We start from the raw sequence: 13,206 nt of genomic DNA on the forward strand, positions 1-13,206 counted from the left end.
TAACCCGTGTCCGATCGTCTTCAGTGCAAGATTTCTGCCACCGGTGCTCAAGTCGTCTCACCTCCTATCTCAGAGCCCGCAGTCGTGGTGTATACCAAGGTGCTGTCTGAGTTCTGTTCAGGGGGAGAGGACGTTTCGGAGCCACCCGGTCCACCGCCCTGGCGATCTCCTTATTCCACTCCATCACCAGGGATTCGACCGGGCGACCTTCAGTCAGCTCCATATCCCCCAGCGCATTCAGGAATCCTTTGGGCTCCATCAGGCGTCTGGGGCGGACCATTCTAATAGGTCCTTGTCCCCTGCGGAGGGCGTGCGGCATCGAGAGATCTATATTCACCAGATAGTGATCTGACCATGACACGGGGTTAGAAGAAACAGCCCCCATTTTCAGAGCACTATCCTCCCCTCCCGAGACAAACACAAGGTCGAGAGCATGACCGGCTACATGGGTAGGCCCTATATTACTAAGGTGCAGATCCCAGGAAGTCATGGTTTCCATGAAATCCCGAGGGGCTCCTGTGAGGACAGCCTCGGCATGTACGTTGAAATCCCCCATCACCACAAGATTGGGGGAGAGCAATTGCACAGCCGAGACTACCTCGAGCATCTCAGTCAGGGATTCTGCTGCGCAGCGGGGTGGGCGGTACACAAGCAGAATCCCTAAACTGCCCTTTGGGCTCAACCTCCAGTACATGCAATCAACAAACTTGGTCTTGTGGAGAGGGGGTCCGGTAGATAACTGCCACTCCCCCTCCCCGCCTCCCAATCCTCGGCTGCTGTGCATATCGGAAAGCGGCTGGACACATGGCCTCAAGTATAGGAGCTGAGGCCTCATCCAGCCATGTCTCCATAATACACACCAGGTCTGCGTCCTCATCCAGGATCATATCCTGGATGAGTGATGTTTTCTGTACCACAGACCTGGCGTTACACAACAGCAATCGAAGATTGGATGGAGTTCTGCTTCCCCCAGTTATCTTCTGGTGGTAAATAGGCCCGGAACAAGGGATGGATATTAAGCATCTATCCCTAGTTCCCCGATGCCGGCTTGGCCTGCTACCCACGCCCCTACAGAATCTGCCACCTAGCCTTTCAATATTGTGGCCCCCCACCCCCCCACACACTAACCCCCTCTGATGTACACATAGCTCCCTCCGGTACGCCGACAGGCAGGCCTTCTCCTTCGGTAACAGTAAAAACAGTAAAACAACCCCCCGCCCCCCAAAAAAAGAAAAAAAAAGATAGATCCAGGAGCACCCCCAGACTACGGACCTGCTCTTTCAGAGGAAATACGACCCCATCTAAAGCAGGCAACTGACCAATTATCTGAACTCGGAAACCACCAACCCACAGCACCTCCATCTTGCTAGGATTCAGATTCAGTTTATTGACCCTCAACTAGCCCACCACTGGGTCCAGGCAGTGGTCCAGGACTTGCATAGCCTCTCTCAATTCAGATGTTAGGGAGAAATAGAGCTGGGTATCATTAGCATACTGGTGACACCTCACCCCAAAACTCCTGTTGACCGCTCCCAAGGGCTTCATATAGATGTCAAACAGCATGGGAACAAAATGGTACCCTGTGGCACCCCACAGCACAACTGCCAGGGGGCAAAAAGACAATCACCCAATGCTATTCTCTGAAAATGACCCTGGAGATAGGATAGGAACCACTGTAAAACAGTGCCTCCAATACCCATCTCACCAAGTTGGCCCATTGACCATATCATGGTCAATGATATCAAAAGCTGCCAAGAGATCAAGTAAGAATAACAGGGTTGCACTCCCCCTGTCCTTCTCCCAAAAAAGGTCATCCATCCGGGCGACCAAGGCCAATTCAGGGCTCATCCAGACGACTGCAAAATGTGTGACACGCCCGCTATGTGTGTTCATTATTTTTCGGTCGTCCAAATGACGTCTTGCGCTGTTACACATTTTCACGGGTTAAATCCGCTCCTTGCAATACCGGCAAAAATGCGATTTGCTGTTTAAAATCGGAAATCATCCGCTGTGCCTTCAGGAGTTAGGATGCAATACCGCGGACTTTACAGCTGATGGGCGGTTCTTGGGAGTTTCCCCTTGCCCTCCTCATTCCAGCCAATCACGTATCTGCACTTTTGCGCATGTGCGAGAATAAGCCTGGGAAAATTGAACCAATCATCACAATGGTGAGGTGTTGGGGGGGGGGGTCTGCAACTACTGCGCAGATGCATTTTATTTTTTGCCAGCCTGCAAACTGGGTGGCCGCTCTGGGTGAGATCTGCAATGCGCAGCAAGAGAGAAGGGGGGGTTGGTTTCAGCCTGCCTCAGAAAGATTTGTCAATTTCATTCGACTTGCTGGGGTTTTTGCTTCAAATCAGAAAAGCATACATTCCTTTAAGTGTAATATGGCAAATACAGACTTCTGGTCGCTTTCAAGCCTACTTGGAAAGCTTTGTCAATTTCATTCTCTGTGGGAAGGAAAGGGAGGAGGGGGGGTGACACCTTTCTTGCTTTTTTGGAGAAATAAGTGCAATTGCCAGCGTGCGTATCTCCTTAAATATCAATAAAGGCAGAAAAGCATACATTCGTTTAAGTGTAATATCGCAAATACGGGCTTCTGGTCGGTTTGAAGCCTGCTCGGAAAGCTTTGTCAATTTCATTCTTGTAGGAAGGCAGGCGTGAAACCGACCAGCAGCCTTTCCTTCCAGGGGAGAACTCCTTTACAGCCATATTGTGCTTCGTTGCAAAGGGGGAGAGAAGCATATGTAATGTTTTTTGCTGACCAATTGGTTGATAGGGGGAGGTTTTAGAGGCTGAGCTTGGAAAAAGCGAAAAGAATGTAGGGGTCTTACCGCTGCGTGTGCGGGTGCAAAAAAGCTTTTTTTTTAATTGGGAAAGAGCGAACTAAAAGGCAAAGTGAGGACTATCACATGACAAACTGAATATGGAAACCGTGGATTATCCCACTCCGTTTGGATAAGCCCTCAGTCCCATAACCAAGTCTGAACCCAGATTAGAATGGGTCAAGATAATCTTTTTCATCCAAGAGTACTTGCGATTACTGTGCCACAACCCTCTCAATCACCTTCCCTAAGGCAGTACTTGTCACAAATCAATGGGTCCAGGGTGGTCTTTTTGAGGAGCAGACAGATCACCGCCTCTTTCAGGGAGGCTGGAACCACTCCCTCCCACAATGATCCGTTGACCACACCTTAGATCCACTCGGTCAAATCCCCTTGGCAAGCTTCTTGGAAGACAAATATTAGCACTGGACCCAGATGTCCTGAGTTTTAAAAGCAGTTTGGAGATTCCACGGGGCAGTAACTGGTTTGTATGTGTGTGTGTGTAGGAATTGTGTATGTATGTATGTATGTGTGCATTCTAAGACAAACATTTTGTAAAGAAAGATAATTTCTGGAAAGATTTGCAAACGGAACATGTCCTTTATAAAGAACTGAAAGCCTGAAATGTGTGGAGTCATTATCTAAAAAAAGAAACCCAGTGTGCTACACTGGATAGTTTCATCTTGTGGGGTGGGAAGATGTATGATTGTGCGTGTCTGTATTAAATATATGCATGTGTTAAAAGGATGCGTGTGTCTGTGTTAGACTGTGTGTGTGTGTCTGTGATTCTACATCCCTGTGTGTGTGTTTGATAGTGTGCATGTACCTCTCTGTTAGCAGAGTGACTTGAATAAAGCAGAAGGAGTCCAGAGAGAAAACAGTAAACTGATAAACTGAGCAGAAACAGGGTATAACTTGAGGAGAAACGAACAGAGGGTTTTGCCTTTCTTAGGGTCAGGAAGATATTCAACAGCTAACAGATTGGGGAAAACTCCCTCAGAACTAGGCAGTCAATGTCAGTAAACATCATGCCACCCAGACGGGTTGCTAGGCAACACCTCCTCTTCCACCACCATCTCCACCTCTCTTGATTAACAAACAGAATTAACCCTTAGGCCACCAATGGAATGATCCCTGCTGTTGTACTTCCAGCATCCTCCACCCACTTCTGAAATGCAGCCCAGCAGTTGACATCCTTGGTTTGAAAAAGGTTCCCCTGATTTTTACATTATTTTAGCACAGGAGTGGGGAACGGTTTTCAGGGTCACATCCCATTGCAGGGAATGTTGGGGGGAGGGGCAGGTATAAAAGTAAGAGGAGCATTGGATGTGACTAATATCTTTGTATACTAGGCACACACCTCTCCCCATTAGGGAAACAATGCAAGCAACATATGCTGAAATTCCCTCTTCTATAGAATTATTAAAGGCACAAGAGCCCTGTTCTCTTTTGCATGTGGCCACCCTACATGCAGCTATTATCAGGGGCGTCACTACCGGGGTGCGGAGGGTGCGGCCCGCACCCGGGTGTCACCATGAGGGGGGTGACACCCAGAGCCACCCCACCCTGCGCCGTTGCCCGGCAAGGCTGCTCCAACTCCTCCTCGGAGGCGGGCGGGCGAGACCGGGAGCAGCGTTGGCAGGGTGAGGGAGGCGCGCTGGTGTTCCCAGGACTTCTCCGGCTGGGTGCCCCTCCGGCGCGCGCCCTCCCAGGGGCATGGACGGGGTGGCTGGCCTTGAGTGCGCGCGCACGCAAGCCCAGCCACCTCGTCCATGCCCCTGGGAGGGCACGCACCGGAGGTCCCCACCCCCCCGCACTCCCACTTGTGACTCCGCTGGCTATTATTACACAAGAATTGCTGTAAACTGCCCAGAGAGCTTCGGCTATGGGGCGGTATATAAATGTAATAAATAAATAAAAATAAATAAATAAGAACTCTTTTGAAAGGGTTACCACCTCCCCCCCCAAATCTCCTGTGCTTTTAACAGCTACCTGACACGCATTATTTCAACAGGTGAAGCTTCCTCATTGCTGAGCACATGCTAGAAAAAAAGTCGAATGCATTTATTTTTGCTACGCTGTCTCTTCAGCTTGCTGGAAGGGCACTTTTTTGAACCTACCCCTTTCCCCCCCCCCGAATCATTCCCTGCCTAGAGAAATCTATTTCTGTAGAACATTCCTTGCATTTCTGCTTGTTAGACGGGGCGAGTTATTATATGCCTGTGTGTCAGAGAAGGGAACCTAAAACTGCAGAAAATATGAGAAATATTGGGTAAGGGCAGCAAACATTAAAGGGACTGATTCTGAGAGACAACGGCGGCAAAGGAGACACATCGTGACCTTGGAGAGAGACAAAACCAAGAGTCATGGATGGATCCATAGGAGACACTAGACCCTTTCAAAGCCGGTCGGGAGACCGGCCCATCCGCACTGCGTGCCGCGCCGCCCAGTTCTCCACCCCTCCTTGTGCCGGAAAGCCAATGGGCGCGGGGGATGTTAGCGGTTGGGAGGTGGCCGTGTTGCTACAGCAGCCGCACTTGCAGCGACCGCGGCGCCCGGGAGCTGGAGCCTGAGGGGGTGGTTGTGGTGGGCCATGGAAGAGCTGGACGGTAAGAACGGGATGGAAAAATAGGAGGAGGAGGAGGAGGAGGAGGCCGGGCGAAACTGGGGCGCCCTTCCCTGTCTCTGAGGAAGGACGACAAACACGTTCCGAGACTGGCGAGGGAGGGCCGAGCCTTTGTGTTTTTCCTGATCGGGAGGGGAGGGTGAGGAGCGGGTGAATGCGGGGTGTGTGAAGGCAGAAAGGAGGCAGACGCTAACAGCCTCTCCGTGATGCTGAATCTCTCTCTCTCTCACTCTAACTCACACACACACCCATATCTACCTACCTCTCTTTTGCCGGGAAGGACCAGACGAGGAAGGCGTGGTGTGGGAAGGCGGCCGTTAGTCCTATAAGCATCCTTCAAAACTTTTCATCTCTGTTACTGTTTGGTAGCGGGGTGTGCCGCTCCCTTTCTGGGTTCAATAGCAACCCTGTTCCTTTTCTGACCCTGTCACTCCCTGTTAACAAGACCCATTTTCGAAGGGACTAGGCTGCACCTCAGAAGCGAGGCTGATGTATAATGTCAAGCGTAGAAAGGAATGGGAGGGGGTTAGTCTAAAGGCAGGCCATTCTTGTTTGTGAGGGATTTGCTTGGCATATGTTCTGAAGCCAGCTGCATCATAACAACAATACATCTCTCACATATCTAAGCCTGACAGGTTTTAAGGTTCGCGTTTTTAAATGTGTCTATCCTACTTCATATCTGTCTTCTTAAAATTGAGTCTGCTTGTTAGCCACTTTGAAGGGGGGAGGGAATGTGGCTTTTACATGCTTTAAAATAAATAAATAAATACAAAAGGGGGAGATGTTTTCAGGCACAGTAGTTAGGACTGCTTTTGACATGAAGTGCATCACATGAAGAATGTTGGCATTGAAAACTTGAAAGAACAATTTTGATGCAAGTCTATGTTCTAGCCAGTGTCGGTTTTATATTTCAGTTACAGACAAGGAAAATGCAAGGGGAGGGAAAAGCATGATTTCAGTGTCATTTGTGGGGAAAGGCCTAAAAACTTTTAGACTGGGAATGAGCCTTTTGCTGGCTTAGGATATCTTCCCTTTGGTAGAGTAGGGTTTGGCTGAGCTCTCTTGGCATGTCAGTGTTCTCTCATTCCTGAGCAATGACTTTGTATGGCTAGCTTTGACTCTGCAAGTTGAGCATTCATTGCTTTCTTGAGCTGTTAATGTATCTTCATTTTAAAGTGTTACATGTATATTAGTTCCCTCTACTTATCTAATCAGCATTCTTGTCACATTTATCCAACAAAGCACTCATTTGGTTTTGCTGTGGACAGCTGACATTCTCAGGATGATGACAGCATTATTTTGGGTTGTGCACCATCGCCCGTTTTGTTCTCTTTTTATTATTATTTCACAGTTCTTACAGTTATAGCAAAGAAATGCTTTTCTAATATTGATAATATTTCACACTGTATGTCCTGTGGAAGAGGAAGTGATATGTTTTGCTAAGAAAATTTTTGACATGACTGAAGCTAAACCACGTAACCTCAGCAAATTGAAAATGGTAGCCTTTTAGGTCACTTTTCCACTTGGATTGCAATCCTCTGGACAGACTGCTTAAGCCCCATTAAAATACATGTTTTTTGAAGGATTGCAGCAATTATCTTAAAGATTCAGAAGTACTTCTGCAAGTAACTTCATATCTGAAAATATGGGAGAAAGATTTTTGTTAAAAGCAAGATGTTCTTAAATTCTTGGCTTATCCAGGTCTTTATTTGACATTAAGGTATATGCACTGTTGTGCTCAGGTTCTGCTTGTGGGCTCCCTGTGGGCATCTCGTTGACCACTGTGAGAACAGAGTGTGGACTAGATGGACCTTTGGCCTGATCCAGCATGCTATTTATTATGTTCTTACTGTTTTTTACACACATTATTTGTAGTAAGAATATTTGCCTGGAAACAAAAACAAGAGAAGTGCAGGTATCTGTGCTTCATGGTTAAGAACTTTCTAAGAGTAGGGACCCTTTCTTGGTTGATAAAATACCAGTATTTCATGCTGGGGTTCAATACTGGCTGCTTGGAGATGTCTCGCTTGCTGGTGTCATTTCATCTTCTCCTTGCCTCTTAGAGGAGTCAGTTTGGCAAGGAAAAGGGGTAATTAGCCTAACTCACCCATGCAGACCATCACAGTGGGCACTTTTATGGAGGTTACAGTTCTGCAGATTTACTTGGGATTTATTTAAAATATTTATAGGCCACTTTTTCAGATCAGACTGACCTAAGTTGGCTTCCATCATACAAGTCACTGAATAAATTAAGAAGAAAGCACCAACAAACCAGTACTAGCAATAAAACATTAAGTCCAGTATAACAGTACTAAAATCCAAGTTATCATGTTTAAAACAGTTGAGATTTATTTATTATTTATTTTTATTTATTAAATTTATGTCCTGCCCTTCCTGTATGATTAAGGGAGCAATCCAACTCACATATACACGGGGCTGAGGGGAGTTGGATGCAGTGGATCTCCAGCTGGGTCCCAGCTCAGTCAGGCTACATTGGCATAAGTACCTCAGCTGGGGCTCAGCTGAAACTGGTGCAAAATGGAGCCAGCGTAAGGAATGAAAAAGGGGCATGTCTGGTGAGGAGCTGAGGTGAGGGGACTTAGGTCACATCCAACTTGTGTTCAGAGTACTCCTGCAGGTCCCAATCCAGGCAAAAGTTATGCCGGGAAAAAGGTTAGTCTAAGAAAATAATTGCAATAGAAATCAGTAGAGATGGCTTACTCCCCAGTAGGGGTATTTGGGAGAGTAGGCTTTTGCTTTCTGGTCCCTTTGTGCAGCTCCCGGCTGAGCCGGCATTTAACCAACCCAGAGGCTCCTGAATGGCTATTGGATGCGGTGGAACTTTACACTGACTTCTCTTACTCCAGGGCAGCTTACAACCAGCTTCCCCAGAGTTGGATTGCTCTGCCCTCCAATAGCTTGCAGAGCTAACATGAAGAAATCAATAACTGTGCAGTTCAGATCACATTTTGAGGTAACAGATTTACCGATAATGTAACTAAAAGCCATACACACTTTGTACATACTGTGCCTTGCAAAAGTAATCAGACCCCTGACCAGTGCTCTCATATTACTGAATTCGAAATGGTACATTGTAATTTTGTTCTGTATGATATTTTATTTTGAAACGTGTAAGGTTTTATGTTGGGAAATGTTTGTAAGAAACATAAAAAACTGAAACATATTGCTTCCATAAGTATTCAATCCCCACACATTAATATTTGGTAGAGCCACCTTTCGCTGCTAAAACAGCTTTTAAGTCTTTTGGGGTAGGTATGTACCAGCTTTGCACACAGTGTCGGGGGGATTTTGGCCCATTCTTCTTGGCAGATTTGCTTCAGGTTGGTTGGATGTCGCTTGTGGGCTGCAATTTTCAAAGAGTGCCACAGATTTTCCATGGGATTGAGATCAGGACTTTGACTGGGCCACTGTAGGACATTCACCTTTTTGTTCTTGAGCCGCTCCAATGTTGCTTTGGCCTTGTGCTTAGGATCATTGTCCTGCTGAAAAGTGAATTTCCTTCCAACCTTCAGTTTTTTAGTGGACTGAAGCAGGTTCCCTTGCAGTATTTCCCTGTAATTTGCTCCATCCATTCTTCCTTCAATTTTAACAAGATGCCCAGTCCCTGCTGATGAGAAGCATCCCCCCAGCATGATGCTGCCACTGCCATACTTCACTGCAGGAATGTTGTGTCTTGAGGCATGGACAGTGTTAGTGTTTGCGCCACACATAGTGCTTTAAGTTTTGGCCAAAAAGCTCTATCTTGGTCTCAACTGACCACAAAAACTTTCCCCACATTACAGCTGGGATACTCTCATTCTTTCTGGCAAACTCCAGATGTGCTTTCAGATGATACTTTCTGAGTAACAGCTTCTTTCTTGCCACCCTCCCATACAGGCCAGTATTAGCAGAGCTCTTGATATGGTGGACTGGTGCACCATTCCTCCATTCCCAGCCACTGAACTCTGTAGCTCCTTCAGAGTGATTGTTGTCCTTGTGACGCCCTTCCCTGGCTCTCCCTGTCAGGTTCCTACCTGCGCGTGGCTACTGCCTGTCACTAGGCACCACCAGGGACTCCACCAGTCCGGACTGTCCTTTATTTTATTTTTTCTCTTCCCGCTCTAGCACAGATCTCAACAGATCCCCCTGCTAGGCAACCACCAGTCACGTCCTAATACTAGTATTCCCAGAGACTCTGAATACTGGTATTGTTATTCTCTTCACCGCTGCCACCATTTGTTACAGTTCCCCTTCAGCCTTGGTCATTACCTTACCCTCCCTTCTGGTCTGTGAAACCCCATCCAAGGATCAGGCCTTTGGTAAACCAAATTAAGTATTTATTAAAGATAACAAAGCTAACAAGATTAACAAGATTTCTTCTTAAGGCACATAAGCATATGGTTTTACTCAATACTAATCCGAACTCCACCCCCCTCCTTCTCCACTCTCTCCTGGTAAACCACTATCTCAAACCCACCAAACAACCCACTCTTTCTCTTCTCCCCCCAGATTCCACTCTCACTTTTCCTTTTATACGTTCAGCCATTTTAAACACTCAGCCAATCATCTAGCATTCTACTGCCCATTCACTCCCCCTCTTTCACTCCACTTACCATGTATCTTCTAAACAACCAACACTTACCATATATACATTAATATAGGAACATCACAGTCCTCACTGCAGCTTCTCTCACAAGTCTCCTCCTTGTCCGAACAGTGAGTTTTGAGGCACAGCCTTTTCTTGGCAGTGCCTGAATGATGTGATGCAGCTTCCAGTTCCTGATTATTGATTCAACTGTGCTCACTGGGATATCCAAACACTTGGATATTATTTTGTACCCTTTTTCTTCTCTGCATTTGTATTACATTATCTCTCACTTCTGTAGAATGCTCTTTGGTCTTCATTTTCCTTCAGATCCACAGCTTGACCAGTGAGCCTTTGACAGTGGGGTTTTTATCCTGGCAATGTGGCAGCAACTTTAATAGTTCACAGGTGGAGGCCAATGATAAGGTAATTGTGTCCTCGATAGGGCAATTTCTTTCATCTGTGTAAACTGGGAGCTTCCACAGCACAAGGGTTGAATACTTATGCAAACAACATGTTTCAGTTTTGTATGTTTCTTACAAACATTTCCCAACATAAAACCTTACACGTTTCAAAATAAAATATCATACAGAACAAAATTACAATGTACCATTTGGAATTCAGTAATATGAGAGCATTGGTCAGGGGTCTGATTATTTTTGCAAGGCACTGTATCAAGATTGCCTTACAGCAATCGATGGGACTTCTGAGCAGCCTGGTCCAGAAAGCATGTTCCTTCTCTTTGAAACTATTGGTTTTGTTTATATGCACATTTCTACAAACTTAATCAGTTAACTCACTAAGGCTACTTTCCTAAAAGGCAGGGCAGGGATGGATGGCAGGGTGAAGATGGATTAACCACCTGCTCCCATGCCCTGCTGGGCTCATGCTGGTAGGGTGGAAGTGAGGTCAGAACTGTGATCTTTTTTTAAAAAAATTAATGTTCCTAATGGGAGGAGAAAAACATATGCCATCTCCAGGGCTGGCATGTAACATGCCCCCCTCCACCATTTCAGGAGCATGTTGGGGGATTGAAAGAGTTGTATATCCTTTGGATCCATGATTTTGTCCACTACACCCTTTTACAGCTTCATTTGATGTCAGAGCTCTGACTTGGTGAGACAAGGGCTACAAAGGTTTCAGTGTGAGGGGCCCTATAAAGCCAGGCTTTGTCTCCCTGCCAGAGAATATAGAATTGTATGGTAAGAGTTCTTTAATTGTTTGGTGGTCTTAGTATTATTTATATAGAAAATTTGTGATGACACTTGCACTTTTGCAAAGGTAATGGCATCTTTATTTCCTATATGTAGCATACAGTGTTTGAATAACTTTTTTCTGAAAAGCTTGCATAATTTTGTGCTTTCAAGCAACAGGCAAAATGAGAACTAAGTTGCTCAGCAAGCTGTAGATCCCAGGAGAAGGTTATTCTCTTGGTGGTTTCCTATTTTTCTTTTTCTGGCAAGTAATGGACCTGAAGCCTCAAAATTTGCCAGACATGTAGTTTTCTGATTGGTTGGGAAACCCTAGCATATAGTTATTAAAGTGAGGTTCCTTCCAGGTAGCTTCATTTGTGATCTTCTAAAACCTGAGGCAGTGCAGCCTTCCGATACATAGTGTAGGTAACTCCAAGAGATGAGAACAAGAGCACATGGATGATGTCTGAGCAAGAGAGTGAATGTGTGTGTGTGGGTTTTTTGCATCATATTACCACTCATTATCAGGAATCCAATAAACATATTGTCCCTTTGTTTCCTCCTTAATTTCTGCTTCACATACATGTTTGTAGGCTTTTCTGTCTGGCCTGTTTCACCATATATTTTTTATGTTATGATACAGTATTTCAATGAATTAAGCACTTTTTGCATATGCAAATCAACACAGTAAAAATAAATTATATTTAAATTTTAACATGTGAACTAGAATTGATTATTGAACACATATTGGTATGAACTAAAAGAACTTTAGCTGCAGCTGAACTGAAGCTAAACCAGAAGTTGTAATGATTTGAGTACCTGATGTTGTGAATGCTCAGTGGATTCTGGAGGAGAGGATTATGATTAGCAGGTGTTGTTTAATGCTAATATGACATTGTTGCTGACTGAAAAATTGTTTTTGCTGTTAGTGATATCTAGAACATTTTTATTATGTAGACTGCTTTAAAATCCTGATCAAATCCATTCCTCAAAAGACTTGCCCTGTTGGATAGAGAGAAAGATGATCAGGAAAAAGACTAGTCCATTATGCCAGAGTCCCTGGTCAAAGTCTGTCAAACAGAATACATTGGCTATTTTGCTGCGCAAAACTTGGCCAGTTTCATCAGAGCACCCTTTACTGGATTTTGAATGCATATTACATATTGCTTTGCTGTGGCAAATACTTCATTCCAAATAACTTTATACCATTGTTAATATTATAAATAAGAATTTATGTGATTATGAAGACTTATTTTGTGACAGCCTTACAAGAGTCATTTGTACGCATATTGTTTGTACTACTCGGTTGCTATAAAGGTGAGCTCGTTCTTAGGCAAATAATGCCTTTGGTTGCTTTTTTGAAAGGACACAGCTCAGTTCAAGTTTGCTATGGTATAAGGATTAGGTATAGACTGTTTGTACAGAGGGAAGGGGAAAACCAAACAAACTCAAGATGAATTGTGGTGCAAAGCAATTGAATTCCTGTTGGTGTGCATATTTTAAAGCTACATTATTTCCTAAATCAAGGTTGCAGTAGAGTAGAACCTGCAGTGTCATTTTAGGGATGAGTTTTAAATTTTCCTGGATTTTGTCACATGTTCATTTCCTTAGGATCTTGCTCAGTCTGTCTATTTGCTTTAGTGAAATTGATGCTTCAAGTGAAATCTGTAGGGAGCTGTTAGGAATGAGATCAAATTAGTTTGAACCAATATGACAAGGCTCAGTCCTGTAATGGCATTAAGAAATCTTGTTCATTCTCCATAAAGTGTATTGTTTCAGTTCTTCTAGATGTACATAGACCTTTAAAAAAGGGGGAAAGGAAAGGGAAATATGTTGTGGCATTCTTACCCCACCTCTTTTTTAAGGGCTGTCACTCAGAGAAATATTTGTAGGTTAATCATATGGCCTAAAAGGAGGCAGAAGTGGGAGCTGTCTTGGAGGGATGGTTGCAGTGATACTGACACCATTGTATCCTCA

General features: G+C 45.0%; 1 protein-coding gene across 1 annotated transcript in view; it reads left to right on the plus strand.

The window, feature by feature from the left end:
- Nucleotides 1-5,269: 5,269 nt before the first annotated feature.
- The window catches only part of ZC2HC1A (zinc finger C2HC-type containing 1A), a 70,171-nt gene continuing 62,234 nt past the window's right edge, over nucleotides 5,270-13,206 (plus strand). The window contains exon 1 of the mRNA XM_061601900.1: nucleotides 5,270-5,434. Coding sequence (XP_061457884.1) covers nucleotides 5,419-5,434 — 16 coding nt within the window. The 5' untranslated portion in view covers nucleotides 5,270-5,418. The remainder of the gene's footprint in view (nucleotides 5,435-13,206) is intronic.

Source organism: Rhineura floridana, chromosome 1, assembly GCF_030035675.1.
Source record: "Rhineura floridana isolate rRhiFlo1 chromosome 1, rRhiFlo1.hap2, whole genome shotgun sequence".
Classification (NCBI taxonomy): Eukaryota; Metazoa; Chordata; class Lepidosauria; order Squamata; family Rhineuridae; genus Rhineura; species Rhineura floridana.